Source organism: Poecilia formosa, unplaced genomic scaffold, assembly GCF_000485575.1.
Source record: "Poecilia formosa unplaced genomic scaffold, Poecilia_formosa-5.1.2 Scaffold216, whole genome shotgun sequence".
NCBI lineage: Eukaryota > Metazoa > Chordata > Actinopteri > Cyprinodontiformes > Poeciliidae > Poecilia > Poecilia formosa.
Window position 1 is genome coordinate 61,177 of NW_006800155.1, and position 20,852 is coordinate 82,028.

At 39.1% G+C, this 20,852-nt stretch overlaps 1 protein-coding gene across 1 annotated transcript in view; it reads right to left on the reverse strand.

The window, feature by feature from the left end:
* Positions 1-20,852, reverse strand: part of LOC103149021 (cadherin-23-like) — a gene marked incomplete at its 3' end in the record, with an annotated part of 72,139 nt that overhangs the window by 40,876 nt on the left and 10,411 nt on the right. Inside the window, exons 2-3 of the mRNA XM_007568033.2 lie at positions 19,270-19,369; positions 15,464-15,538 (exon numbers count right to left, since the gene is read on the reverse strand). Coding sequence (XP_007568095.2) covers positions 15,464-15,538; positions 19,270-19,360 — 166 coding nt within the window. The remainder of the gene's footprint in view (positions 1-15,463; positions 15,539-19,269; positions 19,370-20,852) is intronic.

The window sequence follows — 20,852 nt, forward strand, 5'->3', positions numbered from 1 at the left end:
ACAAGCAAAAGACATTTGAAGCTCCTGCTGCAGAGTGGAAGCCCCAGCCGATTCATCCCAAGCTCAGATCATGCAGGGAAGTCGATAAAAAAAACACATGCATAGCAAAATATGGCTACCATATCAATGACCAGACAGACCTGTACAATCACAGAAGGATCCTTGGTACATATTTTATAATTTATGTTTGGATGTCGAAAAACTTTACCACAACTCTTACACACTACTGATCCAGAATCAAACCAACTCAAATATGCAGCAATGACCCAATATCAACATAGCTTCCTATCAAACTCTGCTATCCAGATGCTTCACTGACCCCAGGATGCTGGAGGCTTGAATCAAAAACGAATGTATTTGTTTACGTGTGTAAAATCTGTTTTTTAACATACCGACATGGCAAGTCAGGAAACAGTAACTTCTGTTTAAAATTGATGACAGGATTATTAGAAAACTAAAAATGAGTGAAGTATGGTTTATTTAAAACAGTTGTGAGGAGAAAGTCTCTTCTTTGCAAAGAGAATCTGGAAGATCCTGGGAACAAGCCACGACATTTCTTAAGCTATCCTTCTGACGCATGAGGCCAAAGAACAGATAATAACATAACAACAGCACAAACAATTCATAAATTGACCATAAATTAATTAAAGTATCTGGCAACAGATGCCTGTATTATCCCATGATATCAAACAGGAAAAGCAACAAGTTAACGGGTTGCAAACACAAACTCTGGTTCTGACCTCAGCATGACTGAAATGCTTTAAGTTGCATTTAAGTTTGCAAACTGAAAAAATGTGCCAAGATTTTCCACAATAAGCTGAGAGACAGAAGAGGACAACTTCAGGTGTTGAAGGCTTTTTAAGCACCTTTTTCAGTTTTGATGTCTGGTTGTCATAAAAACATTTCTTGAGAAATATATTAGTAAAAACAAAAAAAGTGAAAGCCAAACAAAGGACATCTCACCACCTCAACAACTTCCAATGTTGACGCTACTTTGAAGATGTGAGTCATTTATCGCCTCAGTCTATTAAGGGTGATTCAGCGAAGTGTAGAATGAACTGATGAGGCGAGGCGTGGGACCCAACATACAACCCAGGATTGGTTTTTAAGACATCCAAGTGGTGATATGATGAAAACACTGAGTGACAAGGCTGTGACTAACCAATCACATTGTGAAAGATGAAGGACAGTGAAGGACATTAGCAGGCAGTTGTCCCCCGCATTGGTGAGAAGAAGCAGACCTGTCACTGCAGATTCTCATGCAGCTCAGTTCTGCCTGCAAACACACAGGAAAGCTTTTTGCTCTCGCCTCATTCCACGACATCCCATCACCGTCTCAAACTTCCCCACATCTCTCTCTCTCCCTCTCGCATTTTGTCATGTTTTTGTGACGGTTTGTCTTGGTTGTGGAGGCCAGACAGAGGGACGCAGGCTGCTCTGATGCAAGCGGACAGCTCGCTGAGTTCTTCGGAGGTTTCTGGAGTGACGGCAGAGCCACTCCGGCCTGTCGCCGTCACAACGGCGCTGCAAACACACACATCCGCTCACAACTGTACCAACGCTGCCGGGTTTCACAAATATCTGTCAACAATGACACTTTCTGACGCCTGCCCAAATCTTGTCTGCTCCTTCCATCTTCACATGTTGCTCCTTTCATCTGGTTCTGCTGCTCACTTTAGTTTTTAATTTGGTTTCCATTTTGCCGTTGGCGTCTCTGTTTTCGGTCCAAACCCCTCTTACACACACCAGCCCTCTGCTGACCTCACCGGGCCTGACTATTATCTGAAAATCAGCTAAATCACGGGCGGGTAATGGAACATGCCACCATTATTGTGAAGCTACACACACACAGATAGAATCGCAGAAGCCTCTCCTTCTTGACCTTCATCCCTTTTCTCTCTGTTTACATGTTTATCAATTGGCCCCTGTGTTACTGAATTATGGGTCTGCTGCAGTTTCTGCCAGCCTACAAATATAGATGTGGACGCTGCAGAGTGGCAGGACCAAGGGTCAAGAGTCAGGATTTGGAAACTTTCAGCAGCTAATTCTGTTTCTCATGTTGGGTAGGTTGAGTATTAGTTTAGAAACATAAAAGGTAAAGAACAAAACAGTTTCAATTTTATAAAATCTGATTTGTAAGAAAAGCAGCGTAGACACAGAGACGGTCAGCAACAGGGCAGAAAGAAAAGTTTGTTTCTGCAATATCAAAATTGGATACCGTCTGCAGCCGTGAAAAAGTCTAATTGCAGGCATGCTTGAGAAGTCCTTTCATCACCATGGCAACCATTCAACTGTGCAAAACGTTTGGTGGCACAAGCACCACCTTATGGGCGCAGCTCCTCCTCAGAGCTAGAGCTTCCACCTCACAGAGCAGCCGTCACCCAGGACTCCCCCACTCAGCTCCTCCAGACTAGCCGGCAGCAATTAGCAGACATCTGGTGGAACCGAGTGTCTGCTGAGTTTATTATAAGAGCTGCTTCTTGGTGAAACGCTGGTAAAAATGTTAACAGTTAATAGAGGACAGATGTGATGATCTCCTGACAACTGAGTTTCAGAATTTTTTAAGACATTTGATAAATACAGCATTTTTACAACAACTGAAGGTAACATAGTTAACCAATTTTGCTATAAAATGGCTGGAAAATACACAGTACTGCCCCTTTGCCACAGCATGGGGCTGCTCAACATTACTACAGTTCTGATTATTTAAACATGTTTTAAATGCTTTTTTTAAGTGTGGTTCTTATTGATATATTTAATCTACCACTTCTGTTCACTGAACACACAATTTACAGCATAAAACTCCTTCATGGCACAACAAAGAGAACTTATGTGGTGTGTTTTCACCCCACCTGGGGTCACACAGGTTAAACTTTCACTCACATAAAAACCAACACATCTCCACTGTGCCATGCTAGATTGTTGCTCTCCATCATAATGGTGTTTTTTCTTGCTGATCCATATGGTACAACAGTTGTAAAGTGATACTGTTGTCCAGACAGCGCACCAGCATGTCTGATCCTGCATGATTGGGTCCATCTCAGCTCATTGCAGCTGACTAACTGCACAAACAGGCCAAGGCCAGCTGGACTTATATGATCAGGGATAGTTGTGTGTCTCCATCTTTCCAGAATCTCTTTCTCACTTATGTCCATCTGCTGCAAAGTCTCTCTTACATCCATTTCCCCCTTCTGCCCAGCCTCCATTCCAATCTTTCCATGTGCATCTACATTTTGTGACGGCTCACTGTTCCTCCCTTCCCTGTTCATCCATTTTTCTTCCTCTCCTTATCATTTCAACACCCTTAGCTTTCTTAAAATTCTATTTGAATTCACATTGTTTAACACAAATCTGTAAAAAGAAATACAAAAAGTACAGAAGGACAATTAGAGATTACACTGTAAAAGTCAGATCCTGTGGTCATGGAAACCATGTTGGTCTGTTTCAGAAGGGTCAGATCATTGGCATCAAGCAGCAAAACATCTAAGGAGATGCAGAAACTAAAATTGGACTGAGAAGTGTCTGACGCATTACAACAACTCGTCTATGAGGAAGAACTTAGTCAAAAAGAAATCTTGGATAATGATATGATCAGCGATCACCTCAACGTTTGATGAAACCAAATAAAAGAACAGCAGAGCTCAGAGTTGTGTTTAATAGTGGAACTAAAAGCATTTCTACTCTCCCATCATCCATAAATCTTGCTCTAAAATGAATGTGACACAGAAAGGACATAAATCTGGTGACAATGCTGAAGTATATAGAAACAATCCCACAGTGAAAATGTACCATAAGCAAAGATAATGGTGGTCAAGTGAAATGATATAATGTGACCTTTTGGTCAGGCAGTGTGTTGTGTTTGGTTCACATCATCTCACCCTTAAAACTGGGGTTCCTTTTTGAACTGTTAGCTTGATTTTCAATCTTACTATAAGATTCTTCAAACTCTGGTGTCTCCTGGTTTTTACTAAGTCATACAATCATCTTCACACACTAGAAAGTGGATGATAAGGTTTAAGTTTGAGATTAGAAGTCTGAGTTATGTTTGGGTAAGAGTTTATGTTACCTCCTCAGTGTAATGGTAAAGGTCGGGGCAATGAGCCAGAGGGGGCATTCTGCCACTGGAATGTCCCCCCAAAGATACTAAGGCAACTGTGTGTTTCTGCACTGCGTCTGTGGCTGAGACAAAGAGAAGTTGAGTGTGTTAAAGCTGATGGTGTGTGCATAAATCTCTTGTGTGTCCCTAATTTTTACTAAAGCACAGACTGAATTTGATGTGCAGAGCAGCGATCTGAGCGTTTTGTCAAAGCCATAACACACCACACTTGTTTTATGGATAATAAATTAACTCATTATCTGTGGCGCTCATTAGCTTCAGGTTCTAATTAGGCAAAATTAATATTGTTTCCTGAAAAAGACATTGACACTGGCAAATTGGCAATTGACCTCTCCGGTCAATCTGGGAAAAAGGACACAGCGTTGAGGTGAATCATAAAAACAGAGATGAGACGTGAAATGGCAGCCGCTCCAGCTGATCAGGTTTGGAAACGTCTGTCTCTGATCTGCTTTCCATTTTTTCCTGCTCTCTTTCTCAATAAGAGCAAAACCGTTTACACAAAAAGTGAAGCTGCCTTCATGATGAGCTTTTATGTTATTTGTTTTCTGCTGATCTGGATTTAATAGCTCTAAATTGGGTGAGTTTAATCTTTTCACGATCATTAGGTCTTATAATGTCAAATGTTGCATTTTCTGATTTTTTTTTTATTTCTGCCAGTTTTGATTAGAAATCCACCTATCAGGATTTTTTTGTTGTTGATGCTGTTTGCAGCTTTTCTTTGAGTTCTGACCTGCCAGATTCCAACATTTGACTGAAGAGCTGAATTTGAACTGAACATGAAACAAATTCCTGGCAGGTTTCCTCCGTTTGGGTGTCAGACACAGTTCCTGACTGAACTGAGGTCGAATCCAGGCCTTCAGGGTGATTGTTCTGCGCCTGTTAGATGTGTCTTTATTTCAACACACCTGAGTCAGATAATGAGGTCATTAGCAGGACTCTGGAGAACTTGACTGCATACTAAAGAGGCGATTCTGTCATTTGCTTCAGAAGTGTTGGACCAGGAACACATCAAAAAGTTTACACTGCTAGTGTTAACCATTTAATTGTTACTCAGGTTGCATGTTGAGGGTCACTGTGCTGTGTGAAACCATCCACCCACCTTTGTTTTCTGCAGCCTCCCATACGTGCCAATATAAACTTGCTAACTAAGTAACAATGTATCACCAACTGGCTGGATAAAGTTCATTTTCACTACTTACTCACTACTGACTGGGTGCATTCTGAACGTCTAAATTAGTTCATTTTGGGTTGAAAGTCCAAATCGAACTGTCAGGACCAAACAGCTGAACACGGACACATTGTTTTCTGAAAGAAATACAAGTAAACTGAGCAAGAAAAAGAAAAAAAAAAGTCTGTAAATGACTATACTCGTGGCATCCAGAGACTACATATATTTAAAATGCAGTTTTACAAATTCTGCACCAAACCAACAAAAAGACATTATTAAAAGAAGAAAGAATAAAAAGGCTTTCAGGCTGAGATCAGCCTGTGAATGAGGGGACAGGAAGCGATCAACCCACCTGTCGGTTCTTCTCTCTGGAACTGAAACTCTGGCCTTTATGAGAACAAATGTCAGTGTTCAGGACAAGGATGAGATAACCTTTACATACACATCAGCTGATCAGCCGATGTTACTCTGCAAGCAACTAATGCAATTTTATTCTGCAAGTTGCTAAAACCAGAGACTGAAGGTTGAGGGTTTTATGAAACAGATCATATTGGAGCAAAGGGAAGAAAAGTCAGACTAAATAAACAGCCACAAGTTGAATCCTGAGGTTTCTCAACTGTGAGCTGCTGGTAAGCAATAGGCCACAGTGTTTTTATTTTTTACTTACACAACTCATTGACACCAGATGATACAATGTTGGAAGTTTTCAAAACATCAGTTTTTCTTAAGGAAACAAAGTATAGTCGTGTAAAATCTGAGCCAGAAAGGCAGTCTGGGATTAAACCACATTACTGTGACAGTTTTAGGTTAAAGGTGGGAGTGATTTTAGTTAAGTGAAACAGGAAAAAATAGCTTATTTCAGACCATGACTGGAAATCATTTTTGGATTTAAGACCAGACTGACTTAACCAGAAACCTTCCTCTTGTCTTTTATAGCCATGGAGACGCTGCATGACCCAAGTCCATCTTTAGCTCAGTGTAAAGAATAATGGCTGGACATTTTCCAAAGCTTTCTCAAGTTTACATCAGCTTTTACAAGTAACACCTGATATAATGATTTACACAGCGTCTAAAAACATCAGCTTTTGTTTCATCCACACATAATTTCTTCCCAAAAGTCCTGAGGATTATGATTTATGTCAAACATGAAACAGATTTTTAAGCCTTGTTTGGTCAGCAGTTGTTCTGGATTTGGAATCTGAACTAATTTATTAGATTTTTATTCCATTGAGTTTCAACCTGATCAAATAAAAAGATCAGATATTTCTAACTGACAGAAACTGGAAAAGTTTCGTCTCATTTAATATCAGGTAAAAAAAAAAGTTATGCAACTTTTTATAAAGTGAGAGTACAAATCTGATTTTAACAGCATATGAAGTCACTGAAATAGATAAACTTTTCACTGATATTTTACCTCACTGAGATGTATTATAAAACATGTTGCTTTATGTCCCAAACTTAAATCACACTGGTTTCAGACTCATGAGGACAGTAGAGCCACTCAGAAATGTATCCATGTGCTTTTATGTCCTTTATTCCAAATCCTAAAACATTTACAAAAAGCCACAGGTTGAAAAACCTGAAGTTTTACTTTATTTTTACATTTTGACAGTCCCTCCGTTTTCAAAGCCACAAAGAGAAGAACAAACAAACAGAAATGCTCCCATACACATTCACGTTTAAATTCCCCTTCTCATTTCCGCTGCCTCTCTGCATTCGAGCAAAGAGAGGTGGTCACTGATGTGAAACATCAATTTCCAGGTTAGCTGCTCTATGTGGCTCAGGCAGGTATCAGCCGTGACCCACCTGGGCCCGATAAGCAGCTGCACCAAGCTGATCTGCCACCAGCAGCGCTCCGCTCCACGCTGGAGAACCCAGACAAACACACATGCATACTCACATGCATAAGTAAGCAAAGTGTCCAAATTGGGAGGTTAAAATAATGTGATAGAAGAAGTATAAAAGTTAAGCAGCACTTTATTAATATGGAACACACAAGTGGAAAAACTGACTGAATGTTGGCTCATTTATGAAGTGGTTGGTAAATTTGATCAACCCACAAGCTGAAGTGACGAGTTTGCAGTCTATGTGGGGGAAGTTTTGATTTTTGCAACTAAGCCAATGGAAACTATCAGCTCATCATAAAAACGGAGGGGAGCTGGTGTAACTATCACATTTCTGTTCACTCAGCAAAGATCAACAAGTCACCTGCTGCAGGAGTTAGTTTAAAACCTGCTGCTGCTCCACCAGCTGATATCCGCACCGTCCCTCACGGCCGAATGAGGACAAACACAAAGACACCAGCAGGACGGATGGCAGGTCTGATCTATGGGAGGCCACTGGGTTGACCCATCCTGGGAAGATTGGTGCTTATCAGAAATGTCTCCCACTTGGATGGATTTCAAATTGTCTAATGTTGTCATGAAACATCCCAAACAAACGGGCAGCAACAGTTGCTTCTCTGTGGTCACTGCAGATGGTGTTTCTCCTCACATTAAGTTAAGTTTGTTTTCACACCTGAAGGTCCAGAAGTCTGGGTTCTGTTGGGAACTAACATTGCAACATTTGTTACATTTTCAGCTGCAGTTCACTTTCACACTGCACCGTGTCAAATGAACTAACTGAAAAACACTGCTCACGTCTTCGCCTGTGGGGGCGCTGCACTACCAACTACTGAAGGAAACAACTCAAAAACGGCTGAAGAAGACTCTGAGCACAACTTTCGTCTTTGCGAAATGTAAGCAAAAATGGAAAAGCATCAGATTTCAGCAGCTGTAGGATTTCTTTTTGTCTTTGGTAAAAAATTAAAAAAAATAAAATAAAATAAACAACAACAAAACAAGCATTCTCTCTTGCCAAAGTTTCACACAAGTGTTTGTGTTTGTTGTATTTACCCAGGATGCCGCTTGGGTCTGCTTGATGTTCAGCTATGCATTCGAACTGCGCCAGAGTTCACTTCAACCAAACCGAGACCAGGACTTTCAGACGACCAGAGTTCACTTCAACCAAACCGAGACCAGGACTTTAAGACGACCAGAGTTCACTTTTCTGGTCCACATCAGAGAGTGATTCTGCATCCACATCTCCCCAAACCAATCAGATTATCCAGAATAAAGAACTAATGTGGACTAAGCAGAGCTGGTGTGAATGCACACTAACATCTGGATATGTAATATCACAAATCGACCAAAGCTCCTGTTTTTATCACACTGAGAATGAAGATGATTTGATCAGAATCTGGCTGCTACTTTCCCTCAAATGCTCCAACAAGCAGTACTCCACTTTTCTACACAGTTTCTCCCTTCTGGCTTTAGTGTAACTTATTAAATAACGACACATGGGATGTATTGGGTGTTTTCTGCACCCAAGGCTAGATTTAAATATTAAAACTTTGATAAGGACCAGATACATTTATAATGTCCTCAGTCTTTGTGTTTTAAGTCTAACTCAAAGTGTCATCTGGTCAGATAATCTAACCACTGCCAGATAGAAATGGTCATCAAGTTTCTACAGATAAATTTAAGGAACTTTTGATATCACACAGTTATTCACATTCCCACTTTTATCTCAGCCTGCTAATCTGAAAAAAAAGAAATGAGAAAACCGAGCTATATTCAGTTAAATCGACTCATAAGATCCACAAAAAATAAAATAAAATAAAATAATAAACCGTTTTATAATTCAGTTCTTTCACACAGTCAGATGAAATAAAAGATCTAGGTTTGTTGTGTCCGTCTCTGAAAATGTTTTGCTTCTTTTTGTTACAAATAATTTATTGTAAAGTCAGCCAATGGGTCTCTGACAAGCCAGAGGCTCTGGAGCAAAACGAACTGTGTCACCTTTCAGCTTCTTGAAGTGTTTCTAGGACAGAGGAGGACGGAGCTGTCTCCAGGATTTTCATAAAGTCAAAGTTATGCTGAAAAATAGGGTAGTTCCCACATATACTTCAGTAAAATATATATATTAGTCAAGTTATATTACTGTTTCCAGCTGATGTAGATGCACAAGCTTTACAAAACAAAACAACTCTGACTCAGTCTGATTGGACGGAGGTCGTCTGGAAACATTGGTCTTTGACTAGACCAATCTGACAGATGAAATTAGAAATACAATATTTTTGAAAAATATCTAAATATTGTTTTCCAGATTAGAAGCTGCATCTAAAAGTTTTAATAGTACAGCTTATGAGATGCATAAGTATTAACATACAAACAAAATACAATCATACATTTGTTAATATAAGTTTTGTATTTGTCTAAAATTAATTGTATAGTTAACTATTATGTCTTTTTCGTCTTTTTAAAGAAGCACAAACTCAGGCAGTGATACGTAATGAATGTTAAGACCCAACAAAAAGCCGGGCTATTTAAGCCATTGCTTTTACAAAATGTTATTCTGATCACACATCTAAACTACATTTTTAGGAAATAGTGAAACTACTTCTGAAGTATAGAGAGAACCAGCATGGATACCCGCCCACTGGAGAAAAAGGAGTGGGTTTGAAAACTAAATCCTGTTAGTGGGATCCACCCAGAGGCTACTGGTTTGACTAGGAGACTTCTGCTGCATCTGCCAGTATATTTGCACATCAGATGCATGTAGGGACAATGTTGGGGTGTCTGTGCAGCACTTTAAAAAGATGAGACATTTCACGTTCAAATGTCATTTTAAGATGTATATTTTGCTTTGAGATGATATTTTTCCAGTTTTAAGGAAACAAACAATAAAGAGAAAAATCAAATGCAATGAAGTGCAAATTTCAGAAGAATTTTCATACGGTAAGTGTTGCATCTACAGCCTGTACTTTAAACTACAGTCAGACAATTAATAATGTTTAGAGATTTAGCAGACAAAATAAACTTTTGGATCAATCATTTCTGGAGTAATGGAGGATGTTGTTCTGTTTCATTCACAGATCGTTTTGGTTTCACCTCGAGCCAAATGGAAGCGCTACAGATGAATGTGTTTGATTCCACAGGAATATTTGTCTTCCAATCTGATGTGTAATGACCTCTTCTGCAGAAATCTGTTATAAACAGTCAAAGACTGTAAGGCAGATAATCTGGGATTATCAGTCTGGTTTTGGAACAACAAGTTTTGGACAATTGTCCTTAGGATGAAAGTTTCTACCAACTCATTTCAGTACAAACGTCACATCATGGAAGACATGGGGATGAGTTTTGATGTCTTTCAGCATGAACATTTTGTGCCCTTTCCTGAAAATGTTCTTGCTACTGTGAACAATAAATCCCATGACCCAAAGCATGAATATTAACAGGAAAACACAGCAGGGCAGTTGTTTCAGGATGCTACATTTTAAACCATTGTTAGCTCAGGCTACGTCTCTAAACTCGCCACTTTCTGTGCATTCTCACTCGGTCAGCTGCCTAATTAGCAGTCACTCTTACAGGTCAAACCCAAATGTGACTATTTAAAGGATTAACAAATCCCTGGTCAATCACACTGAAGCTTCAGACTTGGATTCTTACTTTTAGAATTAGAGTAGAGAAAGAGAAGCAGTTCTTTCAACTCATTCTGACAAAACAAGGTAAATTAAACAGCAGAAAAGAAGAACAAGAAGTACGGGAACAAACTTAGCTGAAGTGGTCTGCGAAATCCAAAGCTGCCCCAGTGGTAGCGATGGCATTAGAGGCTTTAACAGAGGAGAAACCTCCAGTAGAATCACCAATATGATAACTAATGCAGCACCAGCAGGAGGACACAAAGAAAAAGCAAAAGGCAACAAGTCTGAGATACATGGACATGAAGTAAAGCTTCTTTTCACCTGCATTTCATGCATATGTTAAAGCAAGTCCACATCCTGGTAATAAGGCTGATGCATGAGCAAACCCCCTGCAGGAAGCAGAGTTTAAGTCAGGCTGGGAAAGGTAAAGGAAACATGGGAATACCACCAGGAGCTAAAAGATTCACTGCAGTAAACACAGCAACTGTTTTAAATCCTTCAGGATCATTGAAGTAATCAAATCTGCCACAAGTTTCACCTCTGCTGTCACTTCTCTGAGGTTTATCACTCTCTCAGTGAAAACAATTGATTTGGAGCATATGCAATAATTTATTCCAAACACATTAATACATTAAGTCTGCACAGACTACACAACATTAGCAAACACTTCCAGCAGGCTGTGGAAGTTTCTTATTTCCAACAAATATTGTATTTCCATAAGTTAATTACTCAGCAGAGGGCTTAATCTGCCGAATCAGGGCAAAGTGGATTAGAAGATGAGAGCGCTTAATCAAAGTGTTGTCTCTGTCTAATTACGCATTTCATTTCCCTCACACAACACACACACACACACACACACACACACGTATCTGAATCTAAGAATCTAAGATATGTTACAACACATACACAACTTCCATCTCCTTGGTCGTGTGTCATCCATGCATTAAAGTGAGAATGTTTTCTTTATCCTGCTTTCACGACAAACAATAGGGAGACAGGAGGAACTGGGATGTAAAATGCATTATTCAGCACATGTCAGCAGTGTGAATTCACACCCAGCCAGGGTCTTCTGTCAATTATGCTTTACATCTCAACAACATTTTTCCACACAGTTTCCTTTGTGAACCTGCTGCTTCTGAAATGACATCAAACAGTTTAGATCTTTGCCTTCGCGCTGTGGAGTGCTGAGTCTGCTGCTAAAGAGGTCACGCACTGAGCTTCCTGATATGCTCTCTAAGCAGGGTGGAATAGCGCCACCAGAGTGTGAAACGTGTGTGAGATCAATGTGGCAGGAGGAGTGTTTTCCTCGTCTCTGTCCTACAGTATCAGTGTTTCCTTTGTGCTGGTGTCAGTCAGTCAGCTCGCTGCCGGACTAACAACCTGCTGGTGTCACGTCACAAACTGCTCACACAAACCAGATGCTGCTCGATCACCGCCGTGACGTCACCAAATGAGCTTAATGTGAGCAGTTACGGAAACCTGAACGATGAGCTCGGGTTTGCTGCTTGTTAAAGCAGGAGTTCCCAAACCTTTCCAGGCCATGGGCCCCCAAAGAGCAGTAACCTCTGGGCAGGGGCCTGTGCAAACCCACAGACAACTAGAAACTTTCAGAACATTTTTCTATTCACTACTCAATAATTATTAGTCATTTAGCATAAATGCTGCCTCATGCCTCCTGATTTTAGATGGCCACGAGTTCGATGGTGGAAAACTTTGTTACCAGATAATACAACTTTTCATCACAGTTCTCTCTCTTGATTTTAAGATTTATCTGGGAGTCGCTTTGGTCGTTTTCTTGTCAGAACTTTTTCCATTTCTTTCTTGCTATGCTAGATTCAGGAGCAAACAGCTTAATAACTTTGACTGGCAGCCAATCAGAAAATGAGATCAGAAATCAAAATTTATTTTTTATTTTTTTTACTTTTAAACTTAAGATTTAAAAATGTGCAGGATTCTTATTTTATTTTTGTAATTTTTTTTCTAATTTTTTCAGACAACTTTCTGAGGCCCCACAGCGACTTCACTTTGAAAAGCACCAGTTCAAAGAGTTACTTGTTACTTTACGTTCTTAATGAAAAAAGCAGCATGTACGTATACTTGTTTGGACAAGTTTACAGGATGATGTAATTCTAATAAAAAAAAAAACATGACTTTGTCATCCAGCACCAAAGATTATGGAAGGATTTACTTATGACAGTGTGTGTGTGTGTGTGTGTGTGTTTGAACCGAAGGATCACCTCGATGAGGACATCTGCTGAGCTAATAAACAATAATCTTGACAAATTGTCACTGCCTGATCACTCTATCCAACCTCACAGTCACATCAGTGGGGGAAGCCATTACTGAGCAGGCCAAGGACATGACTGACAGCTCAATGGGCCGGTGGAGGGCGGGACTGGACCGAGGCCCAGCTGCCTCACAGGAGAGCAGTAACTCATGGCCAGAGGGCAATCCAAGCAGATTGGTTGGGGAAACACATCCATGTCCCTCTTTGGTTGGCGCACCAGCTCACTTTATGAACAAAGCCCTGCGTCTTGAACGGTCTTACACTTTAAAAAACAACTTAGCATTTATATAGCGCAAAGGTCCTTGAGCTCATAATGTTAATGATTTACTGTTGGCAGAGTGATAGTTGGATGCTACAGTGTAAAACCTTCAGATTAAACTAATCATGTGTCCAGGGGCCTTTCACAATGAATTTACACCGACTTTCTCTTTACAACCAATACAACAAATTCAAATAGGCCGGAAAGCAAAAAAAGAAAAACTAAATCTCATAATGTAATGACTTCCTCTAGTATATGCTGCTGAAAGGTTTTCCAAACTATTTTCCAGGTTGTAAGCAGGTTATAAGTCGGGCCTTAAAATGCAAAAAAAGAAGAAAAATAGGGACTTTTTTTGAAAAGCAAATAAGTCAGCTGGTTAAAAGTTTAAAAGGTTTTAGACCAAAACTTCCCAAAAAGAACTAAAAGTGTCAAAATAAGAGAAAGTATCTCCAAAGGATTTCCTTATAAATAAGAAAGTAAAAGTCAGTAAAATGTATTTAAAATAGCAACTATCACAGACATTGAAATCACAAAATGCTTCACAAAAACACAAGTATAAAAATAAGAATATTAAAACTGACATAAAATGTAGCAGACTACTTAATGTTGGAGGCCATCAGGACTGTCCAGATTATTCCTTACAGTGTCCAATGTTTTGTGCTCCATGTCCCAAACAGTCAAGGTTGGGAAACGTCCTTAAAAATGTTTTTTGTTACTTAAGCTCTTTTCTTACAGATGCCGTTTTGGGGTCATTGAAGTGCAAACAGCAGCAGTGAGAGGCTTCATGGGAAATGAGAATCTGGTCAGATCCTCCAACTCAGCACAGGGGATTTGTTTTGGTGATCTCCCACTGGGCCTTTTGGTCCAAACTACTGCAGAAATGTAAAAATGTCCGTCTGACTGCAGCACCCTGAGTGGACAAACCCTCTGCAGTGAGCAGACTGTGCAGCAGAACAATCCAGAGACAGAAATCATTTTGCCTTTACCATCAGAAGGACATCAGAGTGTAAATGTCTGACAGGAAATGACATGAAAGTAAAATTTCTATACATCTTTTTTTATTTTAATGCAAATTGTCAAACGTTTGATTAGGGGACGACAATCTGAGTTTAGATACATTTCTCAGTAACTTGTCTAGTTCTTTGATCTCCTGCTCATCATTCTTCTTTTATAAATACATAAACTTGTAATGTCTTCATCAGCCTTTATTAACAGTTCCTACTTTTAAAGATTATTCCTTCTTCAGTTCTTTTCTTGTCCCTGAATTTTATCTTTTCCATACAAACTGTGTATAAAAATACATTTCCAACACATTTGCAACCCAAACCTTTGCATCCACCTGATATTAATTAACTGATTAGGTTAGAAAAATGTATGCTGTGATAACCAGCTGAAGATAAATCATGTCCAGCTGCTCTTCCAGAGCACCATCTTTGACAATAGCCAGACATCCATGAGCCAAAGAAAATTCAAGCCATGCTATTTTTTGTCTGAGTGGACATCACACATTTTTCCTCGTCATGTGACAAAATATACATGAATAAAAATGTAGAGGACAAAACTGGGAAAGAGACAGGAAATATGAGACATGTTCCCACTCACAGAAAACAACCGAGGGAGAGAGCGATCCCAGACTCACACTTGGAGTGTTGACAGAGTGGAGAAGAGTAAAGATCATGTGATGAAAAAGGTAAACTTCAAGAAAAATCAATCCTAGAAAAGGGATTTTAATTCTAAGCCAATAACACACTAAGAGAGGATGAAAAGCCAGACATCTTAAAATTGCCTGTCAATCACCGCAACCAACCAAACATTATAAATACCAGAATAACAGCAACACCAGGAACTGGACACAACCTTGTCTTTGATTTTCAGGAAAAAAATGACCCACACAAGAACGTTCTTGGACAAAAAAATGAAAAGAATGAAACTAAAGCCATTTCAGTTTATATCACATCTAGTCCAAGAGGTCTGTGATGTTTATCAGAAGTTCAGACTCTAGATCATTGGAAACGAATGCACAGAACACATAAAGCCTCTCAGTGTTTTACCACAGCATCTGTCAGCAGGATGTCTGACCAGCATTTAGGTTTAAAAAGAAGTAAAGAGCTCTTCTAAAGACTCCGTTCACACGTCTAATCTAACATGTTGACACTTGACAAACTCACCAATGGGCATGTCTTCGTAGATGAGGAGGTAAGTTGAAAAAAAGTAGTTCAAGAAGCGTGGAGGCTGATTGGAGCCTGTGGAGAAGAGAGAAAAGAGTAATTCACAACAATGAATATAATAACAGTATTTCATCATCCTGACTCCGTTTCTGCTCACAAAATATGTTTAAAAATCACTGTTTTAAAAAAATATGTTTAAAAATCACTGTAGTCTTTAGGACTAGACCGTGGAGAAAAGCAAATCGCTTGGTCTGCTAAATCAAGACTATAAATTCAAAATATTATATGTATTTTAAACATCATGGTCTAAAAGCTGTTTGAACTGAGTCTGTTGGGTTTATACCTAAAATATTTTGAGATATTTTGTCCATTGAAAAAAGAACACAGAATTCAGATGATAGAAAGTTTGAAAGTTAGAGCATATCTAAAATATTCCAAAGAAAATGTAGCTGGGAGGCTGAAATACCTCGGTGCAAAGCTACCCGACATGCTAATGGCTGCTGTTTGCGAAGCGTCTGATTGGCTGTAGAGGTAAGGAGGACCACGGCTCTGATGTTCTGCATTAGCGCCAAACCAGTTTCCATTGTTCATATTTAAGTATATTTGGTCTTAACTGTTCATCGTTGCAGCTTCTCTTTGTCTCTCATATCTATATGTAGTCATATCATTTTCTCCTGAATATTTTAATGTGTTGTGTTATTATTTTTTCACCATAACATGTTAGTTTACAGCAGCATATGTGTCAGAAGACATGACTCGTTTGTCCAAACCTTTTACTTAACTTGTTCTGAAATTATAAAACATATAGTGAGAGGATCTCCAGTCAGGCAGATTTTCACAAACCAACTTTTGGTCATTTTTTACCAGTTCACTATATAATTTGTATATTTTGTTGCCTTGCATGGGATCATTTCTTTAGTTTTTCATTTTGTATTTCATCAGATGACAGTATGGTGAGTCCAGATTGAACCACACTGCATATTGTCCACAGACCAGGGATTCATAACTCCACTGTATGTATTGCTACTCATGTTTCATTTGTCTCTGTCTTCATCCTCTTGAAAGCAAAGGTAAATCTTTAATTTCACCATCTGCTTTGCCTCTGCAGCTGCTGGGATGCAGAATAGGTCTGAAACGTACTTTTTAAAATGACTACATTAAACATTTGGCACGTTTTCCGTGACACACTAATGAGCAAATGGGCATAATAATCAACAGAAGCTGGGAAAATATTAGGCTGAAGCAGAGCTCTTCTCCACAATTAATTCCCTCATGGCCTGCAGTGACAGCGATGATTGCATCCCTGTTGTCATCACTGAGTGCAGCGATTCACCTGAGAGTTTCACTGCAGACATTTACCTGTGTGGCTCTTGGCCGGCATCACTGAGTGCAATGTACACCGATTTACTGCCGTAGGAGAGGGACAGAGAGCTTCATTCTGGGGTTACTTTTAATCAGTACAGCTAAAAGTGTTTTCAAAATTACAGCCATGTTATAATAAGAGAAATTTGTGAACAAAAAGCATCATGAAGACAGAACCACAGCAGGTCAGGGAGGAAGTAGAGCATTTTAAGTTTAAGTAATAAAACAAAACTCCAAACTTTGAACTTCTCACGAAGCTCCATCCAGTCAATCATCTGAAACTAAAAAGAGTTTGGCACAAAATGCAAACCTATACATTAAATTCTCAGGGTGAACAGGTCTGAATCAAAAACATGCAGAAAACCAACAGTACACTGCAAAAACACAAAGTCCTATAAAGCTCTTTCAGTCTAGGTTTTAGTGCGAGTATCATAGTACTTGAAATCAGATATAATAGTAACTTTTCACCAAAAACTTGTTTTGTATTACAATATGGGAAAATACCTTGTTCCACCCTCCCATATTATTAATTTCCCCATATTTATGGGAAAAAGGTGCATCTTTCCCATAATTTATAATATGGGGAAAGTGTCTTGTTCCACTGGCAGATTATTAGCAGGTTGGTTCTAGTTATCAACTCATCAATACTAAGGAATTATTGACTTAAAATAAGCTCCTATTACAAGTTACTTATAAATTAGTTTTGTTTTATTTCAAGTGCACTAAAAACTAGACAAAAATGCTTCATACGACTTTGTGTTTTTGCAGTGTATACACGACACTGGACATACCATTCCTGTGTTTCCTGTGTAAAACAGACCCTTCTTAAAAAGATCAGCTGTGCTGAAAATATTGGTGACTACTCCACGAAAAAATTAATAAAAAAAGCCTGTATTTAAAAACTGCAGTATTTTTTTGTTGTTGTTGTTTAAATGAGTATTTTGCATCTTTTCTGGTTTTATTCTTCCAGTAACTTTATTCGGAATTCCGTCTTTCTGATCTGAAACCAGGTTTTATTCCAGTCAAGCACTATCCTGTCTAAATGGCTGTTTTTGGGTTAATTGTGTCTGGGCAGCTCTCCGTGGTGTCAGGAGGCGGTGTGATACACGCAGGTTATTTTAAAAGATCAGTGAACAAATGGTCTTTGATCAACTGAGTTGTCTGGTCGACAACCGACACTCGGAAGCTGATGAGGGACGGCCCAAAACGGTTTGAAGTGAGAATGCTTGAGTGAGTGAGTCTTTGCTTTCAAAGCAGGAGGTTTTCCTGCTGTCGTGTGTCCGTAGGAGCGGAATAAGATGCTCATCTCTGGCTTGTCAGTGTGGCCTGGAGTGCACTTTATTGGATGCAAGGTGGCGAGAAAGACGGGTTAATGGGCTTGTGTCTGTACCTGTGGCTTAATTACGGTGAGTCAGCACCGGTTGAATAGAGAAATGCAGATGGATTACAGCAACAAAATAATCACAACCGTGATCATCAATCCAATTTGCTGGTTCAGAGAGGCAGCGCTTGAAGCTAGCACAAGGTCAGTGTGCTAATGAGCTTGATGAAAGAAACCGGGGACGAAGAGAGAAATAGGAAAGAGGAGAAAAGGCGTAGTAACACCTTGAAGGGGGGATGTTATGTGAAATCAAGTTCTTTTTAATTATGATTTTACTTCCTCATCAAAAATATACCAGGAGTTTTGCTTGAATTCTTTCAAACACCAAATGTTCACAAAGGTACAGTTCTGTAAGCAAAATAGTAAATAAGATTCAAACCATGAGACGTGCAAATTTATTTATTTTTTTAGGTCATTGTTGATGAAAGTGCAGCGAATTATCCGCCTGAAATTAAAACTTCAGGGAAACCTCACTGGTTTTCTACATTGGAAATTTCACCATTCAAATGTGCTGTGCCAATAAACAGGAACAATATTTTATTTTCTTAGTTTTGTCTTTATGTGACAACTCAGCAGCCTGGAAAAAAGCCCAGGTGATTTTATTTGCATTTTAAAATGTATGCCAGGATGGCGGCACTCGTGTTTATGGAGGCGCTGCTCGTCTCTACAAAAAGCGTGGGAAGAACTACTTTAAAGTTTTGTGATCAAACCTCAAGCAATTTGTTTTTCACTAAGCCGTTTATAAGAGAAACATTTATTCATAGCCCTCTAGATTCTTTAAAGCTTTTCTTTTTATTTTACGTAGCTCTTGTGGTTTTTTTAAATAACTGAAGTCTAAATTCACAGAATTACACAGAAGAAAACTACAAGAAAGTGTTATGTTCTGCTTTCTGCAACTGAGAATATGAAGACTTTAAAATAAAGCACATGAACTGAGCTCAGAACCTGTGATCACCGTTTAAGTTATGCAGCCTGAATACCTTCTCTTACATTAAATCTCAAAAAATGAAACTCTAGTCTTTGCGGCTTTGCACAGTCATTGTTTATAGGAAGAAGGACTCACCTTCACAAAATGACTGGAGAACAAGGAAGGGAAGGAGGAACTTGGCCGCCGTCATCCTGCACCCTAAACCCGAACACGAACCCCACGACATCACCGACACCTGCAGGAAAAACAAACACAGAAAGATCATTTTCTGTGAAACATCTTATGCAAAGATAAAAACTGTTAAATAAAGAAAATCATAAACTCTGAATGTGAAATTAATAAAGAGCTGGAACACGTGTAAGAAATGCACTATTATAAAACACATTTCTGTAATAATCTATAATTAATTACTCTGATACCAAGTTATGTTTTTCTCCTTCTGAACCATCTTTTTTTTCTTACTAAAACTTGTTACAAGATTATTTCTTTAAAAAATCTTCCCTGTTTGAGTAAAACTCATGATAAAAATTACAAATATTTGCGCTGATTTTTCAGGTGTGTTATGATAAGAACTTCAGATTAAACTGACAGCAGAGGTAAAGCTGACACATCCAGCAGAAACACAGTTTTGTGCCATTGTGCTCTTAAAGATGAAAAATATGCAGAAATATGTAGGTTATTCAATTCATACAGAGGAGCTCATATGTATATATATATATATACAGGTGAGGGAGAACAAAAAGGTAAAGAATGGTCTGTCAGTGTGAGAGCGCTCTGTGAATGTAGGTGTTTCTATTAGCTGTTCACGTGTTTCAGTTTATAAAAGATACATTTGTTTTCATTTGGATTCCTGTTTCCTGTGAATTATTCTGTTGTTTCCTGAGAGCATGCAGCCTGCATGGCGATGCTCCATTCCTCATTCCACTCTGTTGTTTTCTCTGTGACACATTTTAAAACTTCCTCCCTTCACCTGTTCAGGTTAAAAAGTTGATCTCATAACAAACGAGATACTTGAACATGGCGCAGTTCTACAACATGTCCTTCATATTTATTCACGTTACACAACTAACAATGGATTAATCGTATCTAAAGCTGTTTTCACACCTGATGTTATATTTTCAGCTGGTGCTTTCATACTTCACTGCATCAAACGAACCAAACTAATTGAAAAACTTGTTCCCACCTTTGCCTGTGGGGGACGCTGCACCAAGAACCACTGAGGGAAATGACATGAAAACCAGAAGACACTGAGTCAAACTTCCTCAGTCAGATCTTATCCTTTTCAGGATTCCTCTTTTGTCTTTGGTTAAAGACCATGAGCCATTTCTCCTGCTTGTGCTGGACTCATGCTTGTTTAGGTTGTATTTACCCAGAATGCTCTGCGCTGTAGTCCACTTCCTGTTTATAGAGAGGTTTCTGGTCCGCTTGACGTTCACATACACATTTGAACCAAACCAGAGTTCACTTCAACTGAAGCGAGACCTATTTGTAGGACCAGAGTTTTTTTTGGTCCATATCTCCCTCCCCAAACAAACCAGGACCAAAGAGAGCTGATGTGAATCCACCCAACAACACGAGAGATAAAAATGTCAGCTTTCTCTTAGAGTTCCTCCCTGTCGCCAGTTAAGGAAAGCGCAGCGGGAAGACAGAAACCTGAACAACCCTGCAGCCCAATGTGTCTTTAACCATTAAATAATATAATAATAATATATATTATT